The sequence below is a fragment of the Glycine max genome, chromosome 12 (genome assembly GCF_000004515.6).
Source record: "Glycine max cultivar Williams 82 chromosome 12, Glycine_max_v4.0, whole genome shotgun sequence".
NCBI lineage: Eukaryota > Viridiplantae > Streptophyta > Magnoliopsida > Fabales > Fabaceae > Glycine > Glycine max.
In genome coordinates, this window is record NC_038248.2 from 4,248,855 (window position 1) to 4,275,023 (window position 26,169).

A 26,169-nucleotide genomic window follows, 5' to 3' on the forward strand; every position below is an offset into this window, starting at 1 on the left:
TTGAATTGGAGTAGAGAGAATATGACTGCCTTTGTTTTTTTATTCAGAGAAATGGGTTTTCTGGCAAGGTGGAAATGAAGCAAGTAAAAATGTAAAATGAAGAATTCTAATCATGTGTTCTCCAATCCCTAGTGCAAAATGATCGCAAAACTTGATAATTTAACTTTGCTTCACTAAAACCAATTAATATCAATGGTGCTTGTACCTCACTCCCAACTCCCAAGCAAACACAACATGGCACAATTTTTCAGCAAGCTGCACAGGCTTCCGAACTGTGATCATAATATTAAAAAAATCATCTCATCTTTTATATAGGCAATCAATTTTCAAAGATACAAGGTACAATTTCCAAACCAGAATTATAAGATTAATTTGATAGGAAAAAAAAAAGAGAAGTAAAAAAAATTATAAATTCATTAATAATTAATAATTAATATTTACATATAAAAAAATCCTAACAAAAAATAATTAGATAAATTGAATACAACACTTCGAAGTTTGAATCCGATTTGTTCATTTCATTATGCCCTTCCTACATTCGACTCATTAAAGACAATTAAATCATGGATCATTCTGCCCTTCCTACATTCTGCACCAAATCCACAAGCGCTATCACCAAGAACCCGCATCTGAAAACCGACCCAAAAGCCAAAACAAGAGTCCCCAACCTCAAAACGACAGTGTTAATTTTCGCAACACTATGAACCCAGTTGTTGTTGTTGTTGTTGTTGTCCAGAACGATCTCACCGTTGTCGACGTCCTTGCTGAAGTTCATGATGTTTTTGAGAGCCAAGGCGATGAGGCTCGAGAAGAGGAAGGAGCTGAAGGAGTACACGTGGAGCTCGATGAAGCCTTTGGAAATAGAGGCTCCGGCGGCGCATGCGGCGTTATCGTCGCGAATGAGGGTGTTGGTGGTGGTGATGATGCCGAGGAAGAGGGCTAAGGTGAAGAGCGAATTAACGTTGACGATGCCCTCTAAGGCCATTATGTACCCTACGTTTCCTCCCTTAAACTACGTAAACAAAAATCGAGTCCAACCAAAAATAACATAACTAATTTTCGTCGTTGCTGGGGATCGAACTCGTGTTGTCCGCATGGCAGGCGAAAATACTTACCACTATACTATAACAATATTTGACATTTTGTGTTCCTAGACATTTATAAATACAAAAAGTATAAAAAAGGTCTCAACTCAATTTGCACGACATGAAAAGTTTCTTTTCGTACTCACCAACCCATTGCTTGATTTATTTTTTCTTTCTAGCTTTATATTTTGATGCAATAAATACTTGAATAAATTATACCTTATTGTCTTGTTATTTAAATCAGGTTTGTGTAAGTGAACCGATCGGTTTGGTGAGCTGAGCCATTGAGCTCCTCGTATACAACGAGCGCATCATCCACCTTGCCAAACCTGCAAAGTGCGGTGATGCGACTGTTGTAGGTACACAAATCAGGTGCAACCAATCCCTTATTACCATCCTTCATCTCCTTGAAAAGTGCGAAACAAGTAGTCAAATCACCCCAACAATCAAACGAGTGGATACACACATTGTAACCCCATGCGTCAAACGAGAACCCTCTCTAAGAGCAACCAACAAGTGGTTGAAAAACTTTAAGGTTTTCTACTTTAACAATTATAGAAAACCAATAAGATTTTAAAACCTATGATTCTCACAAATAATAGATAAATGATGTTTATCTTTCTCCATAGTGAAATTTTGTCCGGTGTACTTTGATTTCTTAAAATAGGAAAGAAACAAGATTTTATTCTCTTGATTATTCTTTCTGTTTGTGATTATCAGATATTAGAGAAAATATTTTTCTCTCAGGAGGGAACCAACCACCTTAGTAGGTATTAACTCCTTTTATAATCACTACTCTCATTAGTAAGTATTAACTCCTTTTATAACCACTATTCTCATCCGTGACATCAAGGAGCTTGAAGAATATGGATAAGGTGAGAGGGAGTTGGTTTTATTCATGCAGAGCAACAAGGAGAAAGTTGTAAATTGAGGTAGGGTCGAGGTGAAGGTGTTGAAGGTAATTTAGTAATTGGAGAGCTAAGTTGAAGTTGGAGGAGATGATGAAGGAGCAGAGGAGGAGGGAGGGGATGTCGGAGAATAAACCTTCATGGGATAGGCTGTGGAGGATGAGGGAGTACACTGTGGTAGGGGAAGGGTTGTGGTGCGAATGAGACCACTCGAAGAATCGAAGATTGTGAGATGTGTGAAACGTAGGGTTTGAGAGGATTTTCATAATGAGGGGTTGGGTGATTCCGAGAATGAGGTTGTGAGTTGCAGAGTGAGAGTGGGATATCATGTTGGTGATGGATGTCGTCACCAACACCTCTCCCAATTGCTTCCAATGCCGCATTGCATTACAGTCCCAAGGTTTCTTCACTCGGAATCAAAGTATTCTCGATTGGTTTTGATTCCTTTATCAATCATCTTCCATAACATTCCTCAATCCTAAAACCCTAATCGAAAAGTAGAAACTTGAAAACGTAAAAATGTTGTGAATGGTCTATGAAACCATTGCAGCTTCTTTGTCGATGACAAATTCGAAACCCTCGACAATGATTAGCTTCGTTGTGTCTTGCTTCTTTGTCTTCATTCCTCAAGACGGAAATTCTAGATTCCGTTCTGAAATGGATAGACTTAAATGTAATTTTTATTTTTTATTTTAAAATAAATATATTGAACCTGTTTTAAAAAATTTATGATTTTAATTCTTATGTTTCAAAATATTTTAGAAAATTTATAATTTTGATCTTATATTTTTTTAAAATAAAATAACTAAATATTTTTATTTTAAAATGGAGTGTTTCGTGTTACCGTGTTGTTGGACCGAAGCCTTGGGCCCACCAACTCATCTGTACAGGGACAGGCCAAGTTTTCAGTTATGGGGTACTGGACACTGGTCAAACACTGCATTAACACTTGTTGTAAAAATAAATAAATAAATACACTTTCAAAGTTTTTCATTCTTGCCCAACAACTTAGACCTTAATAAATAGAAAACCCAACTGCTTTGGAATTATTGGGACTAATCTAGTGGTAGAGTAAATATCACCTAGAAAGAAAAAGTATTACCATTCATATGCTCCAAATTAATATTTTGACAAAACTGTATTTGATTTAGTAAAAAATTACGTATGTTTCTGAATATATATTATCAGTGCATGTACTTGCAAATTATATATACAACCATCAAACTATTGTTCTATTAATACACTCATCATGCATTATGCAAGGACAGATAACACGGTGCAACTTCAAAATAAAAAAATCTCAAGTTTGATTTTCCTACACAACTACTATACATATTTTATGGCTGAAAATGGAGATAGGATAGGAGACCAACTTAATTAATTTGTTTTTAGCTGGAAATGGTTATTTATTTCCGTAAACAAAGTTGGCCTTAACTAACAACTATCAAGTTGAAAAGAAAATCAATGTTTTGTGTCTAGTCTATCTCACACTCCTTGCCATTCTTTTATTGCTTTCATCTTTTAACTTAATTACACACACACACACACACACACACACACACATATATATATATATATATATATATATATATATATATATATATATATATATATATATAACGAAAGTTGCCCACGCACACATTTAATGGAAATTGTTGGTTTTTATTTTTTAATAAAAATATTTTTTGATGAAATTTTTTAAAATGAAAAATCAACATACAGTATTGTTATTTTTAATAATATTGTTAAAACTTAAACTATAAAATTTATTTGAATCTTTTTGTATATTGTGTATATTAAAAACTATAAAATTTTAAAACTTTTAGTATTATAAAACTATGATTTCATATTGTTAGTATTATTTTATTACTATTTAGTCATTATTATTATATTTTATTAATATTAGTATCACTTCAACCACCGAACCATCACGATTCAAGCATTCAACATTAAACCATCTCTCCAATTTTAAAAACATTAGATATCAGATATTCCATATGCCCCTCCTCAAAATAAAGAAACAAGGTCATTAGCCTCAATTTCCATGCCGATTCCCCTCATTAATTTTTTTTTAACGTATTGAAGATCACGAACTAAGTTTGTGATTGGTTAGGAGAATGTGAGAAGAAGAAGAGCATATTAGGTTTGGTAACCAAAAACACGCCAACAAAAAAAGCACTGGCAACACTCCAGCCAGCCTGCCACAGCCTACACTACAGTCACCTTCTCACACACTCACTTTGTCATTGTCCCATTCTTCAACACGACACCGTTCCCTCCACTATATAAATACCACAACAAATTTTTTTTTATCACCTTATTGTTATTATTAGTATAGAATATTTATTAATTTTATTGATGATTAATTCTTATAAAAAAGTTTGATTGACTCATTTTTATTGAGATTTTTTTAATTATATTTTTTCATCCACAAAATTAAAATTAAAATTTTATTTATAATTTGTTCTATTGCATATGATAGAAAAACAGTGAAACAGGAGATGAGGCTTATAGTTTTACATTCTATTTTAATTTAAAACTTTTATTTTAATTAATTTTCATTCAAATGGATTAAATTCATCACCACTGGTACAAATGATATATTGGTATACCACACCAAATTAAAAAAAAAAAATAAGCAAACCTTATTATTTTTTTTGGGTACATAAAAAAAACTTATTTATTTGGCGTTGGAATTGCTTTCTGGCTCATAGACATTTCCGTTTTGTCCCATTGGCCAATTCGGCCACTCTCCTCTGAGAAAGCCTCCAGCCTCTCCTCCAAAGTCCCCTGCGGTTCGTTCGGTTATTCTTCGAACCGTTGTCTGAAGTTTACAACTCAAAACTTCACCGAACGCATTTCATTCACCAATTCGTCCAAGTCTCGTATCAATCAATCAGCCTATCCGTCTTGCGGTGAGTTCTTTTTTCTTTCCGATTCAGTTCGTAGATACAAGATAGATCCGTTGCGTCGTTTCGCGCGCGTGTTTTTTGTTCTGATTTTGATGCGCGTGTGGCCACGCGCCGTTAACGGTCGTTGGATCTGGCAGGTTGGAGAGATCGGAGGGGAGAGCAGCCATGGCGCATCGAGTAGACCACGAGTATGACTATCTGTTCAAGATCGTTTTGATCGGAGACTCAGGTGTAGGCAAATCCAACATCCTCTCCAGGTTCACTCGAAACGAGTTCTGTTTGGAGTCCAAATCCACTATCGGAGTTGAGTTCGCCACCAGAACTCTTCAGGTAGATATGCTTCCCTTTACTTTGCTGATTTTTTTCAAGATTCCTAAGAAATTCTTCGGTTTCTTGCGGAAGCAGATGATTATTCATCTGCTCGTAGTGAACGCATGTGCTTGTGCCGATTGATTTGTTTGCTTTTTGGATATCTGGATTTTGTTTTGTTATTTGTTCCTTCTGCTTTAATTTCTAAATGTCATTTGAATATATAGGTATTCGAGTGCCGTCGTTTTTTTCATTTTTTTGTTTATCTTTGTTTTAAAGGATTGATTCTTTAGCTTATAGTTCAGAATTCAGATCCTCTTCTGAGGAACATCCGGTATGAATAGCAAGGTTTTAAGTGGCAGTCACAGTTTTGTCGTGATCTTGTCCTTGCAGGAATTTGACGTCAATAAACTTGATGTTGCCATCAAAATTGTGGTTTGTAAAACTTTGTTGAATAGATGTTTTGGAACAATGATTTTAGCTTTAGGTGTTATGATCAAGTGGAGAAGGACTTGGATTTATATCTTAAAATATAATTAAAAAATGATTGAAATCCTAGCCTGATTTGGTGAGATGGATTGCTTCTTAGTTAAAAATTCAGATTATCAGTAAGTGGTGGATGTTGAGTAAATTTTTTTGTCATGTTTGAAGGTTTTTTGAATTGGATGGATGGTTGTTTAATTATGAGCAAGGTTTTAAATTGCTGTTGTGGTTGCGGTTTTGTTGTAATCTTTTGACATTGCTGAAAATTGTGGACAAATGTCAGTCATGCGGCGTGACTGCAATTCATGTTGCAAAAATCACGGTTGTAGGTCATTTTTTAAAACCTTGATTATGGATCCTTGTTTGTATTATAGCATTACTAATGGTTGTTTCTTTGATTATACAGGTAGAGGGTAAAACTGTGAAAGCACAGATCTGGGACACAGCAGGTCAAGAGCGGTACCGTGCCATTACCAGTGCTTATTACAGAGGAGCTGTTGGTGCTCTACTTGTATATGACATAACCAAGAGGCAAACCTTTGACAATGTCCAAAGGTGGTTGCGTGAACTGAGGGACCATGCGGATTCTAATATAGTTATCATGATGGCTGGAAATAAATCTGATTTGAGCCATCTTAGAGCAGTTTCGGAGGATGATGGTCAAGCATTGGCAGAGAGGGAAGGTCTCTCGTTTCTTGAGACATCTGCACTGGAAGCAACCAACATTGAGAAGGCATTCCAAACCATTTTGACAGAGATTTATCATATTGTTAGCAAAAAGGCGCTCGCTGCTCAGGAAGCAGCTGTTGGTACCATACTTCCTGGTCAAGGTACCACCATCAATGTTGGGGATGCATCTGGGAATACAAAGAGAGGCTGCTGCTCCGCTTAATGTGACATGTGAGGAAAAAGCGATGGTAGCAGATAGTATTTTTTCCCCCCAATTCTGTTTTGCCCCTTTCTCTTTTCATCTTTTTTTTTTCCTCCTTTCTTTATGGGTGAGAGACACATGTAGAGTACATTTACTTCATCTAGTTGCAAAAACAAAGTCTGTGAAATTTTATAAAACAATAGTCTTGCTAGTTCCTTTGAATTATCTCTTCCGTGATATGATAGTTTCGCATGAATTAATGTAATATTGGAACGAACAGATATTGATGATATAGTGTCGTGGTTAATGGGGAATCTAACATTTCAGAGAGGTCAGGTTATGTAAGATACGTACCTTCTGATTTTTGTCGATTCATTGCTGTTACAAGGCTACTTTGAGACCTGCTTGACAGAGTGTATGGTAATCTCTTTTGCATTCTCTTGTTTTCACCCGTTGGCTGCTTCTGAGGGAAAATCAACCACCTCATCATTTGCAAACAGATAATTACAAGTTCAAGTTTAAAATGACAAAACTATCTAGGTAGCACAATTATCAAGTTAGGGGAGAGCATTTCTTTGTCATTATTATAGCAATAAAGTTGGAAATTTTGTATTGTGGAATTCAATACTTATGCTTATCAAACAGAATACAACACCAAATTGCTTGTCTTGGACATCAATCTCAAGTGTTTTTATTTTTTTGTGTGTGTTATTTTCCAATAAAAAAAACTAATGTTTCACATTGGTAACTGACGCAGTAAAGGTTGACTTTAGAAGTAAGCATGCATTAATAAGATGGAATTTTAATTTTATTTAGAGAATAACATCATTCTTTTATTAATTAAAGTGGCATGACCTTGAAGCCTTTACATTTTCTTGTATTTTGATTGTTTAGGGTGGCTTATTGCTGCAAATTGAGGGACACTTTGATGTTATACAACACAGCACGAGCAGTTTGGTGTTATATTTCGTTTGGCAAGCAAGTGTTGGATACAACATGCAAAGTTTATTATAATATTGTGTTGCACATTTGTGTAATGCAATATTTGCCTTGCACTAAAAAACATAATACAATATTGATCTTTATACAATTATGGTAATATTTATCATTTAAATTTGGACTTCATAACAGACCAAATGTGCTGTTGTGGTTGCATACTTGTCCCCATCAGACATTGATGGATGCTAGTAACACCTTCCCTGTGTGTATCCTTCCTTTACATATTTGTTTTTTAATGATAATGGTTTCTTAAAATTCATCCACGTTATACTCCTGAGTTTATTAGTGTTTGTTCTTGTGAGTGTCACGGAGAACCGGGGAAGAAAGGATGTATAGAATTGAGGGACAGGAAGTACAGAGAAAAGGGATATTAATAGTTGAGTGTTCTATACTTTTGGATGGAATTGTGCATAATAGTCTTTTGAGTAACAAATTTCCAAACTTCTGTCGTATGCTTAGCATTTCTATAGTCAAACATGAAACATTTTATGCTGTCAAATTCTTCATTTTTTTAGCATATCAAAACCACTCTCAAGTCAAAATATAAAAGAATAAAATTCATTTTTTGAATCTATATGACGATGCATCTGCCAATAATTCATAAGGAGGGAATAAAGGAAAGGAAAACAATGTATCTACTCAATTTGTATGGTTACATGTTGTATTTGATTCTTTTTTTCACAGTAATGTTTAATCGTGCCAAGTAAATCAATGGAACTTATGCCAGGCTCAGCCACTACGTGGCAAGACAGTACACATTTTCCAACAGTTATAGCCCAAACGTGCAAGTCATGAACATCCTGCACTCCCTTGATATTTAGGAGGCCATTTTCCAGCTTACTAATATCGATCTCACTTGGTGTCCTTTCCATCAGAATGCCATAAATATTCCTAAGCATGGGAAGAGTAGTACTTAAAGACAAAACAGAAAATAGAAGAGTACACACAAGGTCAACCATAAACCACTCAGGTTTTGCCCATATTATGGCTCCAGCAACCATCACTCCAACAGATTGAATCATATCAGCCATGACATGCAAATATGCCCCCTGCAGATTTATGTTCAAGACATTAGTGTTTGTCTGAATACTTGAAACCAGGGTAACATTCTCCTCATCAGTTATAATAGATTGTTCCTCCTTCCCATGATCATGATCTGTCTGGCATTGATGATGATTATGATCATGACCCGAGCTTTCACAACCATGATGATGATGATGGTGGTGATGACTATGATCATGACCAATCCATGCAACCATGATGAAGTTAAGAACAAACCCAAGTGCTGCAATTGCAAGCATGAGCTTTCCTTTCACACTGGCATTTCGGACGAGAATTCTACCAATTGCTTCGTATATCAAAAAACCAGATATCAACCAAATTAACTGCACAGACGCAAGAGCCCCCAAAACCTCAAGACGATTGTATCCAAAAGATTGGTGCGGTGTTGCCTCCCAACCTGAAGCCCACACTGCAAAAAGAGAGATAGAGAATCCAGCAATATCAGAAAGCAAGTGTGCTGCATCACTAATGACTGCTAGGCTGTGAGCTTTTATTCCACCAATAAGTTCCACAACCATAACAATAGCATAGAAAACAATGAGTCCAGAGAGTTTCTTTGCTGACTTTGAAGACTCCTTTGATGCCACAACACTGTTTTCTTGTCCGGAAAAAGGACAAACAGAACTGCAAGATGAGTCTGCCTTCATAGGAAGAACATCAAGTCTTTCAGAGGCAATGGGAATCTCAATTTCCTGCATCGTCCTTTCTTCAACCAAGATAGGGGCTTTCTCGTGTTCCATTTGATTCAGCAATCTGGGTATTTATAAAACAAACAAAAGAAGCAAATCATTGAGAAAAAGTTCTCCCCAAGGCTTAGTCGATTGTTAGATTGTAAACACCAACATCAGGAAGAGCTATCGAAATCACATTCCTGTGTTGAAACGGCCATGTTTTGGTAAAATATGAAACATTTTTTAAAAATTCAAACTGGAGCAAGGCACAGTAATAGACACAAAATAAGATAACAAAAAAAAAAATGATATGAAGTTATTATTAGCGGGTCCAGGATAAATTAGACTAGTTCAATTTGGAGAAAGAAGTGTGTGATCAAAATAAAATAAACAGAGATAGCATTACATAGAAAGGGTTGTTGGGAAAATCACAGAAAGAGGCAAAGCTAGACACACGCCTATTACATCATAAGATGAATGAGTATTCTGAAGCTTCTATTGCCTTAGAAGACAAAGTACTATCATCAGACATAGAAGCTAAGGGAGATAGGGGAAGGTCACAAATTGGCATACAAGAAGAAGAAAAACAAAAATGCTTCAGTATTGGAATAACGAAGGGTAAGCAAAACAATTTGCAGAGAACCAAGAGAGGAGGAATAATAAAATAAATAAATAAATCGTATTCATACCAGTTGAAGTGAAGTGGTGGTGGAAATGGAGAGAATGAATTGGGAATTGTCGTGGACTTTAGGTTTGAAGTGAATTGAACAAGAAAAATTGATGTTGTCGTGGGACACATCTATAGGCGGAGAGTTAGCAACACAATCTTATAAAAATACCACTACACGAATACTATGCGACACGTGTTTTATTTTTGGTTTAATTGTAATTTTTTATTCTCAAATTTATATAATCTTGTGAATTTTGTCTTTTTAATTTTTTTCCACAACTTTGTCTTCTAAATTACAAAGTATGAATTGTCTTATGTACCTGCCTAACTAAGAGTAGTAAGATAGTTTTCTTTCTATATAACTTTTTTGCTGATATCTTATCTCCAAGTATTCGATTGTTCAATTTTTCATGATGAAATAGTATATTTATAAAAGATACTTCAACATTTAACTCAAGATTTGACGCTAAACAATAATTCAAAATAATAAATAAGAATCAATCATATATTTTACCTTGAGAATTTTGTCTTTATTTATATATATTATATTGGGTCTTGACCTTTATGAATAGTTACCTCTTTAGTCATATGTTTTTAATCACTATAATAACGTTTAATTACTCATAGTCTTGATCATGATTTACCTATGATTGAGTTTATTCTTTCGTGAACCATAATATACTCGACTTTTAGTTGACTGAACTTATGAGGTCCCCTACTTACTTTGGGTGTGATTTTTTTTATTTTTTTTTATAAAAAGAGGAGATTCAACTATTCAATATTTCGGTCAGCCAAGTAGTCAAATACCCCCTTCCAGTATATCTTAGCTGTGGTGATTTAATTATCTTAATTGTGGTCATATATTTAGGTACCTCAGGACAATATTTGACATTTTGTACATTGATGGTAAACTTACAAACAAAAAAAAACAAGAGCAAAGTTTACAAAATTGTATAATTTTAGAGAGAGAAAAACTGAGGACAATATAATTAAGTCTTTAATTATAAAATAAAATATTACTCTTCTCTAAACTTATATATAAGTAAAAAAATTAGTCTTGTATGTTAAACATAAAAAGTAAATCTAATTAATCATAGTTAATGTTATCTTTCTTAAAACATCTTTTCATTTAATTCTAATTCTATTTTTAATATGATAACAAGTTCTAATAAAGAGTATTTTAGAAATAATCTTATTTTTTACTTGAGATTAGTAAAATTAAATGATGTCAAATAAATTTCTTATGTGAAATTCTTTATTTTTTTTTATATATGAGTCCACTGAATAATAATTTGTAAGTATTTTTTTTCAAATTTTCTAGCCGTTTGAATTTAATTACTTCACCTGCTCGAAAATAAGCATGCAATTTAAAACTTTTATACTATGGAAACTAATAAATAATTTGGATTCTTTAGCAAATTAAAAATTTAGCAAAAAAAAAAACAATAATTTGGATTTATCTTTCTTTATAATGAAAATTTACTTTAAAAATTATAAATTGTAATAAATTGAAATAATTAATGTTTTTTGGTCAAAAACAATTAATGATTGGGATAACAATAAGTATGTACAGAGATGATATAAAAGAATAGCCTTTGAGATGGTGAAGATATTTTTTTACTAATTGTTAAACCAAATTAATTTTAAAATTAAAAGTATGAGTTTAATGTTCATGTGCATTGACGGTCCAAAATATTTTTACATAATCATCTAATCAAAATTCATCGTTAATATGACTTTTTAAGTAATTATTATAAAATTCAACAACTTATCATATATGATGGGTTGTAATTGGATGATGATGTAAAGAATTTTATATCGTATAACCCTTTTTCTCTCTCTATATAAATTAAGATTCGCTTTTAAAAAAATATTGTAAGATTAAAAGTACCATATTACCATTAATATAATCTTATATATTTTTGGAAATTTTATTAATAATAATTAATTAAACAATATTTATTATTGAATTTCAGATATTTTGAAATCCACATCATGATTAATTAAACAATATTTATTATTTCCAACAAAATTACTTATTTAAGAATGACATTTTTCGGAATATGATTTATAAAAAATAATAAAATATATTAAATTATTATTTAAATTTTGTAAGAATAATATAATATATTTACTGAATTTTTAATAGGAATGTTTTGTAGGTTTACATTTTTTTGGTAATGTGCTTTACATTTAACTAGTACTACAAAATCTCATTTCCACATATAAAAGTGGAAAAAAGTTATTTCCAATTATTTATTTGTAAATTTATAAAATAATAATTTTAAGAATCTCGTGTTTGATAAATATTGTTATTATTTTCTACAAACTATTGAAAACTATTTTTCATGCAACTTTTCCAACAATATTAAAAAAAATCCCTGTAGGCACTAAAGTGATCACGAATATAATTAAATTGGATTAGATTTAAAAAAAATCAATTGATTTTTTTTATTCTGTTTTATTGATTATTTTTTATATATTTTGAATCAATTGAATTTAATTACCTTAAAGTTCAATTAGTTTGTGAGAAATATGAGTGTAAATGACTTCAGTTATGCATCAACTTTTCAAGCTGGAATGGTTAAATGTTTGATCAATCTTGAGGTTAAATTCAAATAATTAAATGATTCAAATCTATGTTTGATAAATCTGATATTAATATACTTCTAGGTTTGATTTTCATTACGTACACATAAAAAAACTTGTTATTTAACTCATACTATTTTTTTAGTCAATCTAAACATAAACATTCATGTGAATGCAAGATAATTATCCAAAAAAATAATAATAAAATAATTGGCATTAATTTAAGAGGTAGTTTTGTAACTAAATTTCACCTAAGGTTTACAATACCTAATTTAAGAGTATTCAATCTTGAGATTTACAGTACGAAATTTTATAAAAAAAATTTAGTTAGTATTTTATTAGGTTTTAAAATAATTAATTGATTAAAGATGTCTTTAAACAAACTTTTTAAATAAGTTCGTAGACTAAATTAGATTTTTATGTAAGTCGAGCCGAGTCTATAAAAAAAGCTGTAATGAACCATGTTCAAGCCTAATTCAATTCAAATCAAAGTAAATTTGACTTGGCTCGATTTATTTCTACCCCTAATATTAATTAATTCTGTGTTACTGTCTTGTTTTGTTAGTATGCAAATTAAGTTTCAACGTTTTCATGAGTCTTTTTTTCTTGTTTAGTTTATATATTGAAATCTGGTCATGTCATTCGTGTTATCTGACGGTTTTCAAATAAATTCAATTCAATTTGATTGATTCTTCCGTCCATTTGGTGCCGGGGAAGGTGCACGTAGAGAAATTAACTAAACCAAATGAATGACTACGGCAACCGTAATAGATTACTGCAAGGTGAGAATGAAATTGGAGGGAACAGAGGGGAAAAGATGAAGTTTCCATTAGTTTTAATCTGATAAAATTGTTTTTTATTTAATGTAATTGAGAAGTGTGTTTAATTAGTTTGAATTACGTATTTACATTAAATGTACTTTCTATTTTTAAAACAAAATAGGTATATATAAAGACATTTGGGGAGTTGCCGTTATCATTTTCGCTCAAACCTTCAACGCGAATTTTCAAAAAGATAGGTATTCATCTTGGATTTTCAGTTCAAGCCCAGATAATGACTTATCCAAGTCTTTTCCAGAGACTTTTGGTTCGCAGCAGCAATTATCCACCAGAACTTTTTTCTTGACTTATCCAAGTCTTTTGATTCGCAGCAGTTAAATTCAAAGCATGCATAGAATTAGCTTAAGAACTAAAATAATGGATATTATTATTAAATAATCTGAAGATTATTTATATAGTTTTATTACATTAAGGATTATTTAGAAGAGAGGATAATACTTTGAAGACCAAATTAATGGTTTATCCTTGTATTATTCTTTTAAAATTAATATCAACAAAAAAAGGAACTCAATTCTCTACACAACTTTTTATTTATGTGAGCATAAAATTTTATACTATGAATAAATAAAATAACACCTTAAATATGATTTCTAAAATAATTATCTTGAAAAATAATAATCTTAAATAATATGACAATCTAGTTAATACTAATATTATAAAAAGCTTAGCTACATTAATCAATTAAATTTTTGTTATACATAGTAGGACACGTCAATCTCAAAGTAAGAAGTGTCAACCACAACAACAAGTAAATTGATATACGCTGTATGCAAGAAAAAAGGTTATCTAACTTACTTGGGTTAATCAACCCCATGATAGATAATTGGTTCAATTCTCTACATATTTAAAGATGGTTTATATAAACAACAAGGTCAAACAAATTGATACATAGTTAGGTTTCTTAAGAATATTATACGGGGTTGGATTCATTATCATGTGTATGAAAAAAAAATTATTAGAAAAAATGAAATCAATTTAATATGATCTCTATGACTTAAAAGGAATTAGTTTCTTACCAATCGTTTACTATGAGATTGTTTACCCTTATTTTATTTCGAGTAGATTAGAAAACTCCTAATAAAATGATCACAATATTATACATGGTCAATGATTATAAAGACAAACTTTGTGACTATTGCAAATTCAAGCTATGTTTCTTTAGTGGAATTTCCAAGGAAAAAGAGTGTTGAAAAAACACAAATTTTATAAAAAAAATTATTTTGTATTTAAATTATATTATAAACAAATGATATATTAAAAAATGTACCTATTGATGAGCTCTTGAAATAAAAAAATTATTCAATAGTGTGAAAGACTCTACGTATATCCACACACAATCTCTATTCGTCAACAACTTTGACAAGTTAAAAAATAAGAATAAATAAGTGATATTGGGATCATTTCAACGTGCAGCCTAAGACTCAATTTATAGTACGCTAAAGATCCAAAATTCTGATCAAATCAAAATCAAATCATTATTGATAATATCTCTTTTTAAGTTATATTATTTCTTGTTACCTTTTATTGTTAACCATTTAGCAATTAAAATTGAAATAATAATTGATCAAGTCAAACTTGTATCTAGTCGCCTTTTCAATCCAAATTCCAAATACAAAATCATACATGTCTGTTTCTCTTCTTTCACCAAATCTTTCATATTATTTATATTTTTAGTGCTAGCAAAAATATAATAATATTCCACCTTTTTAAAATCAATTAATCATTTGATCATATTAAATTTTCTAATTTAATTAATCATCAAATATTAATATAATTTCTTTAACAGAGATTAGAACACTCGTTTGTGTGTGACCCTGTAAGTTCAATACTAAGCCAGTAATATATTAATCAAATTAATATACTAATCAAGGTAGACGTCTAGCAACACTCCTTAACGTCCGGATAGCATGAAGTAGCTTTTTACTTTCAATAACCATTAGAAGAGTAGTGTAATAATTTCTTCCATCTTCACAGCTCTCCGTTAACTCTAGAATATGGTATTATTGTTAAACCCTTTTGAGTTAACTCATAATGACTTAAGAGACTCATTTCTTCTTTCATTTAATTTTTCTAGCCAGGATATAATTTTATTCATAGAGCTCAAACTCATTATTAAGAATGGATGGATTCCTTCTTGATTAATCATTAATTCTATAGGTATTTAATCATATCTAATATTCATTCAACAAGTGCTCTAAAGTATTAGGTATCAGGAATTAGAGTACAACAAATAACCTGTTAATTACTATGACAATCTCAAGTAAAAAAAACTATTATATCTCTTATTGAAAATTTTCTATTAAGAGTTTATGGTAAATTTTAACCATTAGAAAATTTCAATTGAGTTAGTTCAATGATCACATCAACATGTGACTCATTTATATATGCATATTAATAAATGAGATCTATTAATATTTATCCAATAAATACTATCACATATATATTAATCTATTCGGATTATTAATATCCTATTTACAATAATCATATGATCAAGAGCGGTTTAGATTAAAATTAGAACAAACTTGTTTTTCATTATCATAATCTCTATTATAATAACAAGTCTTTAATTTTAATCAAGAACATTATCAAATGGACAGTTTAATCAAATAGTGAAATATGACAATGAAAATAAAATAATACTTTATTATTAAAATTAAAATTGATTACATGATGATTGGATCGTGGACATACAAATTTATTCCCAACAAATTCCCCCTCCCAAATGATATAGATTGAACCAAGGGACTTTCAGCTATTTATTCTCAATACTAATATAAAAACTAGCAACGTATGCATCAGACCTTGCTCTTAACATAGTTTATATAAAAATGCTAACAACACATTATCTTATACACTCTTTTCAATACATTTTTTTTATTGCTTGAAATTTTTTAGATATCACAAAAATATATGGGTCCTAGATCTTATTTTCATGATTTTGTAATTTTTTATTATTTGTAACTTATGGTAGAATATGTGTCAAGAGAAGTGTGTTAGAGAGTGTGTTGGTAGTACTTCTCTAATTTATATAGAGACCATTCACTGTTAATCCACCATCAACACAAATGGTCTGTCCTGTTATGTAAGAGGCTGCAGGTAAGCAGAGGAATGCCACCAATGAAGACACTTCCTCTGCTTCTCCAATCCGTCCAAGGGGGGTTTGCGAAATGAAAGCATTAAGAAGTTTTTCATTTTTAAAATGCTGCAAGGAAATAATGATAAGATTCCCTCAGTCCACATAAAGGAATTAAAACAAATGAAAAAAAAAACAAAAAACATTAGCAACATACTCTTTTAAACATAATTTTGTTATTAACTAAAATTTATTAAAAATTATAAAAGTTACTCAACATCTTATTTAATGAGTTTTGTCCATAAGAAAGAGTATGATAGGGTTAAAATTATTACTACATGATTTGAGATTCCAAACAATCTTCATATGGTATATATGTCATGTAATAATTTTTCATGAGTATGTTCCTACTTCCTACCACTCAAAAAATAATTACAGTAACAAGAACGATATGTAGAAAATTACCTTGTCACCGAGAGGGGTTTTGATTGGCCCTGGTGCAACGCAATTAGTCCTTATATTGTCTTTGGCCCACTCACATGCCAAATTTTTAGTCAGTTGGTTCATTGCTCCTATGCATGTCAATTAGTATATAAGAAGTTTGAAATTAACAAGAATGAAACTACCAGTTAGCCCCGCCATCCCCAGGAAAGTATTACCTTTTGTTGCACCATAAGTGGATCCTATACCTATTGATAGCACACCAGCAATGGAGGATATAAAAATGATGTTTGCAGCCTCTGAAGCTTTCAGGAGAGGATGTGCAAGCTGGCTTAGGTGGTAAGCAGATTCAAGATTTGTATTTATCAGAAATGAGAAGTCTTCCTCCGTAACATCAAGGGTATGTTTCGGTACGTTTGTTCCCACGTTGTTTACCTAGGCAGAACATAATTAATGTAAGCATAAGGACAGATAAGAATATTATTATATTCTTAACTTGTTATAGTTAGCCCAGTGCTTATTGAGAAAAGGTTGGAAAAATAACTTGAATTTCATGGTATTCAAATTAATTATTACTCACAAGGATATTGAGTTTGCCATTAAACTCATTGGAGACTCTAGCTATGAGGTCTTGTCTTTCTGCACGAGACGCCACGTCACAGACGGAACCAGTTACTCTGTATCCTTTTGTGTTCCATTCATTTAAGGATTCATTGAGTTCAGCTTCGTTCCGAGCGCAAGTGTGCACAGTGGCTCCAAGCTGTGCCAACTCCTCCACGATAGCATATCTATAATAAGAACATTATACATCAGAGGAATGAATGGTGAGAAACAAAAATTACTCACAACACAAACCATTAAGCATTAATTATGTTCGCTAGCTTTGTTGTTGTTGATTAATAGTAGCAGTTGAGAAAAACAGGTATTTTGAGTCACGACTTCCAAATCAAGTATAGTATATATGTAGTAGGAACAAAAAAGAATGAACTAAAAAAATATGGAAGAAGAAGAAGAAGAAGGGAGAGAAGAAAGTAACCCGATTCCTTTGGATCCACCGGTGACGAGAGCTGTCATTCCCTGTAAAGACCATCTGCTGCTTTTGCTGCCAATGCTTGCCTCAGCCATTTCTTTTCATTGAAGGTTATGATGATGAACCTGTCAAATATCGGATACTTCCTACTACTACCTTCTCAATAACTATATATTTATAATCATAATCATTTTTTTCCCTCACCTAATGGGATAAGGCGTTCTTGTTGTATAATCATTCTCTTCCTACACAGATAAAATTCATAGGATCCTTTTTAGGTAAGATTGTAAAAATTATACACATTTAATAGAGAATAACATTTATTTTTCCGAAAAGCTTAATAATGAAATAAATAGAAGAAAAATGCAGAGGATTTGTTTTTTAATTTAACATTATATTTCTAATTCTCCTCTCCCCTCCCCTATTCCAGTATCAGAAAATTAAGGAAAATGCTGATATCATATCTTTACTAATAAATCTTTTTTTCTATTTCCAAAAATTTGTTAAAAATTATAAAATTGTGAGTTACTGGGACTCACTCCTTATATAATGAACTCAATTTACTTTTGATTTATAATTTTTAATATTTTAACTAATAAAATAGAGTGTTGTTAACATTATTTATCAAGAAACAATTTAATAAAAAAGAGTAGTCAACATCAATCTCTAATTAATATCAAGATATAAAATATAGATATAATATGTACTATATATGATGTAATAAAATGAAAGAGACCTAAATATAAGTGACAAAAATATTTTTAGTCCCATAATTTTTTGAGTTATTTGACGTTAATTAGAGTTCGCGAATGACCCAAATCGACTTACACCTCTACTTTTTAGTCCTAGGAGCATCTCCAACCATAATTTTTTATATGTGTTTCTTAATTATCTTTTTGTGGTTCCCACAATATTTTTTGTGATCCTCACAATACCATATTACTTTAAAGAAATTCATACATAATTTTATTCCAATATTAAAAAATCACAAGAAACTTCAAAAAATCCACACATTTATATTTTTTTATTATAACTTAATTATTATTTCAATAAAATAATTAATTTATTTTTTTAATTTTTATATATACAAATAATAAATATGAATAATTAAAGAAAATAATTAAATTTCAGTCATAATAATTTTAAAAAACAAAATTTATTTTTCAATCACCACCCATTACGGAACACCACCCACCTACCATTATTAACAACAAAAAATATCACCCAACTTCTAATCTTCTTTCTCCTCCAAAGTTTCAACTTCATTTTTTTTTTTCAAAAATAAGAAAATCACCCATCTTCATTTTCTCATTCCTTCTTCTTTCTTTTCTATTTTCTCCTCTACTATAATTTTTTATTCCTTTGACTTTTTCTTCTTCCTTATCCATTTTTTCCTCTTTTTTTTCACGAGGGCATTGAAGATAAGGTGATTGATGTTGAATAATAATTTTTTAATATTAAATATCCATTTCTTATATAAGAAACTTATTTATTTTGAAGGATAATTTCTTGAAGAATCCATTTCTTGACGTTAAGAAATTCAGTACGGAACTGAGCGGGCGTTGAAGATGTTCTACGAGAATATCAATTACCTAAAATATCGTATATTCAAATATCGACATGACAGAACAGTATCCCTATCCCCTAAACAAAAACTACAACAACTATGTTATAAGAGCCCACCGATATTTGTATTGCATTTATGTAATTGAAATGTATTGCAGCTACCCCACTAAATTTGTTAGGCCTATATTGCACCGGGAATTAAAAGGCAGAGAAAGGACCGTTTAAATAATCAATTTTGGACTGTAAAATGCATTTAATGAATAAGAGGGTCCTCTGACAATATATATTCACAGAGAATTAATTACTATGAGATTGTTATATATTAAATATTGTCTCCAGTTTGAATCATAATAAAATTCTATCATTGATAGTGTTATTTGATTTAAGCAGAATTATTTCTCATAAAAAATACACGTATTTCTTTTTAAAATGAGATTTTTTTTGTCAAATGATTATTTTTTATTTTATTTTTATCTCAAATATAATTATTTTTCAAAAGATACGCATGTGATAATATTTTAAAAACAGATAATTAAAAAATATACATTTTTGAAGTAATTTTTTACTTAAAATTTTTCTAGAATAAAAAATTAAATTAAAAACAATTATGAAACCTCCTAATAAGTTGAATTTATCTCTTGAAAACATTGCATAATTATTTCAAATGAATTTTTTTATCTGATTTTTCGCCCTCATCCATTCAATCATATTCTTAGAAAATCTTCTACAACTACACGTAAGTATCTTTCTGCATCTGGGATCAACCAAGACATCCAAAACAAAACACAAAAAGTCAAATGTGAATTATTGTGTGGGAAACCTATACTTATTTTTAGATAAATATTAATTTTTTTCTTGAATTTATTAGAGGTTGATGGTTAGGTTTCTGAACAACAAAAAAATTAAAATTTTGTTTCCAAATTTATAAAAAATGTGATAAATTTTTTATTAGTTTTTTCTTTTATCCCTGAACTTAATTAATTTGCTGTCATCTTAGTCATTGGAGTACTTACTAACATTTTTATTTTTAAACTTAACATGTCGTTATTTTTAAATTTTTAATCAAGTCTTATTATGTTGTATGAAATTTTCAATCAAGTAATTATTTTTTAACTAAAATATTTATTAAATAAATTATTATGAAACCTTCTAATAAATTGCATTTATTTTTTGAAATTATTATATAATTTCTTTAAATAAAATCTATGTCTTTATTTTCTTTTGCACTTATCAATCATTTTCTTATCTTCCACATGCACGTAACTTTCTTTCTGAATGTTGGTTCAGCCAGGGCCGTGAACAATCTAGGCGTGCTCGTGGTTTTGAACATTTACATAATTATAATCATAATTAATAAATAATTAGATTATAAGTGAATATTATCAATATAATTAGTTATAATTTGATATAACTAGTTATTATTTTTAAAATTTTAAAATATGAATATGTAACTAATTATTAATAAATTAGTTATATAACAAGTTATACATAATTGAAATAAATATAAATTATTTAAAATAATTATTTTTGTAAAACTTGTCATAGTTTTATAGTTATAATTATTCTTTAAATAAAAATAAGTTATTTTTGAAATAATCATCACTGTATAATTGATTATAATTTTATAACTACTTTATATATGACTAGATATATAATATTAATTTTTTTAGCAGCCCGACAGGGCATGTAAAACAAAACACAAAACAGGATGTATATGTAGACAGGAGACGTGAGTTGTTAACTCATCATTGATCATTTTTTTCTTTTTGACAAATCGTCATTGATCACTAAACTTTAGGTAACGTATGTTACATTAAATTTTTATTTATTAAAGTTTCTTTAAAATAAAATAATTACAAATGAATTTTATAGAAAATTTTAAAAATAAATTCAGTAATTATTTAAATTCTAACAAAATTTAATAACTTTCACTTACAACTAATAATAATGAAAGATGAAAGGTTTTATTTTTACGTATGAAAATAAGAAAGTTATCATCAAAAGTTGATTCAATTCATATAAAACAGACTCATAATTTAATATATAATCAACGTATAAATGAGTATAAAGAAAATTACCTTTAAATTTTTTTCTTAACTTTGTATACCTTTCAATTTATTATTTTTATCTTTATTTCTAAAATGAATGTCGATATATTTGGAAAGAATTTATCAATTTCTTAAAATAACCATGTACCACAATATAAATTATTTATCATAAATTTAAGATATAATTTACATGTTTAAAATATTTATTTATTATAAATTTTAAATATGATATAATTTATATTTTCAAAGTATTTTCATTTATTATAAATTTTTATACAAAGTAAATATTTATTTTGTGTATTATATAGATTAACATACTAATTATAATTAAATTTGATTAAATTCAAATTTAGAGGGCTGCTTTACTGAATCCCATCTTGCTGAAATCGCAATTTTCTGTTCAAAGTTAGGCAGTTAATGAATTTTTCTTTTCTTTGGCTAGTATGTGTAGACTTGCGAATCTTTCTTGCCCCACACTCTACTAATGTTGCATTTTGGAACAATTCAAAATCGACTTTTCTGGTGCCTGGACATGACATAGATGCTTTACAGAGTAATGTTTATAATACATAGATGCGAATCTTTCTTGCCCCACACTCTACTAATTAAAAGTAAGTACACCACAAAAAGTTACATTAGTCCACGATTAAGTTAAGCTAATTGGGTGGGTATTAGATTAAATTAAATAATTTAAGCGACTGAGTCAATATTAGATTGGATTTGTTTCACAGGAGATTAGTTGAATCGAATACTATTTTAGTAATTAAAACGCAACTAAGTGTTGAGAGTTTATGCTCAATCTTTTAAAAAATAAAAATAAAAAAGAGTTTATCTCACATTTTGTGACAATTGCAATTTCAACCATCCTAACATGTAATTTATTTATTTATTTTATCCGTAGAATCCTAACTATATAAATTGAACCTAGGAATTAATTAAAGCACACTATTATTTATTGCTTTATTCTCAATATTGATATAGAAACTGTAAGAACTGATATGAACGAGAAAAGTTTTGGGAATACACAGTATAATTGTACTAGTGAACTGAGGAGCATTTGCATTGAATTGAAAAGCAAACATGGCTATTATTATTATTATTATTGAAAGCCTTACAACCAACGGGAAATAGGATAAACTGCCCACGATTATACTGCTCCTAGAATCATGGGACATGTGACTAAATCAAAACAAGAAAAACAAACTTATCACTGAGTACTGTTATTATCACGTCCTTAAAAACAGATATAGGGTCTCCACTCTCCACAACTTAAAGAGAAACTAATACAAGTAGAGTGTAACAGACTAAACAAAACATTGAAACTGTCACAATAAGCCTAGCTTATGTAGAGACCGTTCACGGTGAAGCCGCCATCAACACAAATGGTTTGTCCTGTTATGTAAGATGCTGCAGGTAAGCAGAGGAATGCCACCAACGAAGAAACCTCCTCTGCCTCTCCAATCCGTCCAAGAGGGGTTCGCGCAATCAGACTATTATTAAGTTTTTCCTCTTTAAAGTGCTTCAAAAGGAAATAATCATAAGATGCATGTGCAAAGAAAACAAACAACAATTGAATAATTACACCAACAGAAAATTACCTTGTCACCAAGAGGGGTTCTAATTGGCCCTGGTGCAACGCAATTAGTCCTTATATTGTCTTTGGCCCATTCACATGCCAAATGTTTTGTCATTTGGTTCATTGCTCCTGCATGTTAGTTAAGTTAGTTAGGCATTTTCTAATGCTTGCCACCAGGGGCATTAAAAAAAAATTAATAATTAGGATTTGTTTGGATAATTCTTCTAAAAGCATTTCTCTAGAAGAAGAAAATAAAAAAAAAAAAATAAACTTCTTATATGATTTTCATTAGGTATGTTAAATTATGAGAGTTTCTACAAATTAGTAATGGTGAGCTAAAGAAAAATTTAATTTAACTCATGAAACATTCTTTTCATATTTTTTTTAATATTTTTTCTCTCTCAGAAATGATTCTAGAAAAACTTACTCAATCCGGCCTTCTCTTACTCTTCCACGTGAAATTCATTCAACCACGAAATTATATAACAATTACCTTTTGTTGCACCATACACAACGGATACTATATTTGAAGCTACCACACCAGCAATGGAGGATATGAGAATGATGTTTGCAGCTTCTGAAGCTTTTAGGAGAGGATGTGCAAGCTGGCTTAGGTGGAAACAAGATTCAAGATTCGTATTCACCAGAAATGTGAAATCTTCCTCTGTGAAATCCAGGGTCTCTTTCTGTATGTTTGTTCCCACATTGTTTACCTAAAGCCGTACATAATAAATGTAAGCGTAATATGATATATATATATAAGAATTCCAATTAAAAAATGGATTTCGAATTAGTCCTCATTCTTAACATTTTACGGTTATAGTTAACCTAGTATGCAATTGTAACGAATCACTCACAAGGATATTGAGTTTGCCATTAAACTCATTTGAGACTCTAGCTATGAGGTCTTGTCTTTCTGCACGAGACGCCACGTCACGGACCGAACCAGTTACTCTGTATCCTTTTGTGTTCCATTCATTTAAGGATTTATTGAGTTCAGCTTCGTTGCGAGCGCAAGTGTGTACAGTGGCTCCAAGTTGTGCCAACTCCTCCACGATAGCATATCTAGTGATTAGTAAGGATATTATATCACAGGAATCAATATTGGTGAAAAACAAGCGTCTTGCAAAACCCACTTATTTTCTACAAGAATTAAGGCTCTTTTGAAATATTTTATCAAACCGGGGTAGTCAACGTTGAAAAACTTTAGTTAAACTAAAGTTTTTAGTGTCATGTTAGTTTAAAAAAAATAATAAACTGACACTACAATGTTTCACGTGATATTATTAAATCAAAATTTTAAAAAAATTAACATGACACCTAAAACTCTTTTAAGCTAATTTTTTTTTTCTTTGACCACCTCATCTTGGTAAATATGAAATTTGAATAAAATATAGTATATAATGAATTTTAATTTTGTGACAACAAAATAAAAGAAGGTGTGTCAATATATAAAACACTCAATTCTAATATCTATATTACTATATATACTCCTCACACATAAGTTGGTTTGTCCTAACATAGAGGTCTATATATTATGATTAGGGTGTACAAAAACTAATACAATAAAAATATATAATCAAACTAATTTTAAATTGTTTTAATCAATTCAATTATGTATTTAAATAATCAAATTAGTTCAAAAAATCAGTTTAGAATAAATTGATTTTAAAAAATTGATTCTGAATTGATTGTAAACTAGTCTTGAACCTGTTCCAAGAATTGAATTGATTTTGAACTATTTTTTTAAAATAATTTGTGATTACTCAATTTTAAAATAACTAGAGCCTTATTTTAATAATTTATTTGTAAATTTTAACCCTCTTTCCTCAATCAGCCTACAAACATGTTTGCTTTGAAGTAGCATTAATTATAGCCACTAGCTTTGTTCTGTTAATTGATAGTAGTAGTTTGCATATTAATTAACATGTATTTTGAGTAAGGAGTTTCAAATTTGGAAGAAGGAGGAACAGAAAATGAAATGAATAAATATGGAAGAAGGAGAGGTGGTAACCCGATTCCTTTGGAACCACCGGTAACGAGAGCTGTCATCCCCTGCAAAGACCACCTGCTGCTTTTGCTATCAAAATTTGCCTCAGCTGCCATTTCTCTTCACTGAAGGATAAACCTTTGAGATATCCGATACTTTTTTTATTTGTTTATTTATTAAGATATCCGATACTTCATACTAATACTTTCTCAATGGCTTATATTTGTAGTCATAATCATTCTCTATCTACTGGATAAAGTTTAGACTTTAGAGTTAAAAGTTAGGCCGGTTGCTTGACCAAATTGTTTTCTGCTCGTTGGTGGAGCATAAGAGGTGCATTATGGTAATATAAGTGATGGGATTTATTGGTTGGAAATGAAGTGGTTACTGTGGTTACAATGGTTACCTAGTACTGGGGTTCGGAACTTTGTATTGGGGGTATTTTGTTAGCTGTGTTTTTTATAATTCTCATGCTGACTTTTGTAATTTTAATTTCTTTGGTATTTCTTATGTCCTATTATATTTAATATATACAATTTATTTATCGATAAAAAAATATATTAAGATTGAACTTTATTTGCAGACATATATTTTATTATTAAAGATTTAAATATATTTTGTTTAATATTTTTAATCTCTTAAATTAAAGATATTTCTTTAATGTTCAAATAAAAAATTATATTGTCTAGTCTTGGACTGTATACATGCTGATGATGCAGTGCAGCATTGGAGCGGACACAAAACGAAAAAAACACAAAATAAGACATGCTATTGTGACATTCTCTTCTCTTCCGCGGGATTTCACCCTACCAAACGCACGCTACAACTTCGTTTGTCGACCAAATCAGTTAGCTAACTTAGTTCAATGATCGCCGCCACGTACAAAACAAAAAAGTGAAAAACACAAAACATGAACCGATGTACGTAGACGTGATAACTGAGAAGTAAGTGATTCGTAGCGTGGTATGATGCTTTTGTCCTCCTCACAATTAGTCAATGTAGTATTTACAATTGAGAATTTTTTTTTTATTCTAAAACTCCCATTAT

The 26,169-nt window shown here is 30.4% G+C and overlaps 5 protein-coding genes across 5 annotated transcripts; 1 reads left to right on the plus strand and 4 right to left on the minus strand.

Annotated features, from left to right (window-relative positions):
* Window positions 1-568: 568 nt before the first annotated feature.
* Window positions 569-985, minus strand: LOC102664996 (uncharacterized). Its single transcript, XM_014764637.1, has one exon. The coding sequence runs from the start codon at window positions 983-985 to the stop codon at window positions 569-571; it is 417 nt and encodes a 138-aa protein (XP_014620123.1).
* A 3,327-nt stretch (window positions 986-4,312) lies between these two features.
* On the plus strand, window positions 4,313-6,790 carry LOC100816268 (ras-related protein Rab11C). Its single transcript, XM_003539480.5, has 3 exons — window positions 4,313-4,908; window positions 5,043-5,235; window positions 6,104-6,790. Exons 2-3 carry the CDS (start codon window positions 5,071-5,073, stop codon window positions 6,587-6,589), a joined length of 651 nt encoding a protein of 216 aa, XP_003539528.1. The 5' UTR covers window positions 4,313-4,908; window positions 5,043-5,070; the 3' UTR covers window positions 6,590-6,790.
* Window positions 6,791-8,143: 1,353 nt separating this feature from the next.
* On the minus strand, window positions 8,144-10,306 carry LOC100777590 (metal tolerance protein B). Its single transcript, XM_003539492.5, has 2 exons — window positions 9,990-10,306; window positions 8,144-9,382 (listed from the first exon to the last, which is right to left on the minus strand). Exon 2 carries the CDS (start codon window positions 9,367-9,369, stop codon window positions 8,203-8,205), a length of 1,167 nt encoding a protein of 388 aa, XP_003539540.1. The 5' UTR covers window positions 9,370-9,382; window positions 9,990-10,306; the 3' UTR covers window positions 8,144-8,202.
* A 5,715-nt stretch (window positions 10,307-16,021) lies between these two features.
* LOC100780806 (tropinone reductase) lies at window positions 16,022-18,454 on the minus strand. Its single transcript, XM_003539497.4, has 5 exons — window positions 17,949-18,454; window positions 17,493-17,700; window positions 17,131-17,347; window positions 16,937-17,043; window positions 16,022-16,600 (listed from the first exon to the last, which is right to left on the minus strand). The coding sequence occupies exons 1-5, from the start codon at window positions 18,035-18,037 to the stop codon at window positions 16,418-16,420; spliced, it is 804 nt and encodes a 267-aa protein (XP_003539545.1). The 5' UTR covers window positions 18,038-18,454; the 3' UTR covers window positions 16,022-16,417.
* Window positions 18,455-22,612: 4,158 nt separating this feature from the next.
* On the minus strand, window positions 22,613-25,319 carry LOC100785449 (tropinone reductase homolog At1g07440-like). The gene is made up of 5 exons (NM_001252921.3): window positions 25,147-25,319; window positions 23,990-24,197; window positions 23,626-23,845; window positions 23,155-23,261; window positions 22,613-23,075 (listed from the first exon to the last, which is right to left on the minus strand). Exons 1-5 carry the CDS (start codon window positions 25,236-25,238, stop codon window positions 22,893-22,895), a joined length of 810 nt encoding a protein of 269 aa, NP_001239850.1. The 5' UTR covers window positions 25,239-25,319; the 3' UTR covers window positions 22,613-22,892.
* Window positions 25,320-26,169: the final 850 nt, after the last annotated feature.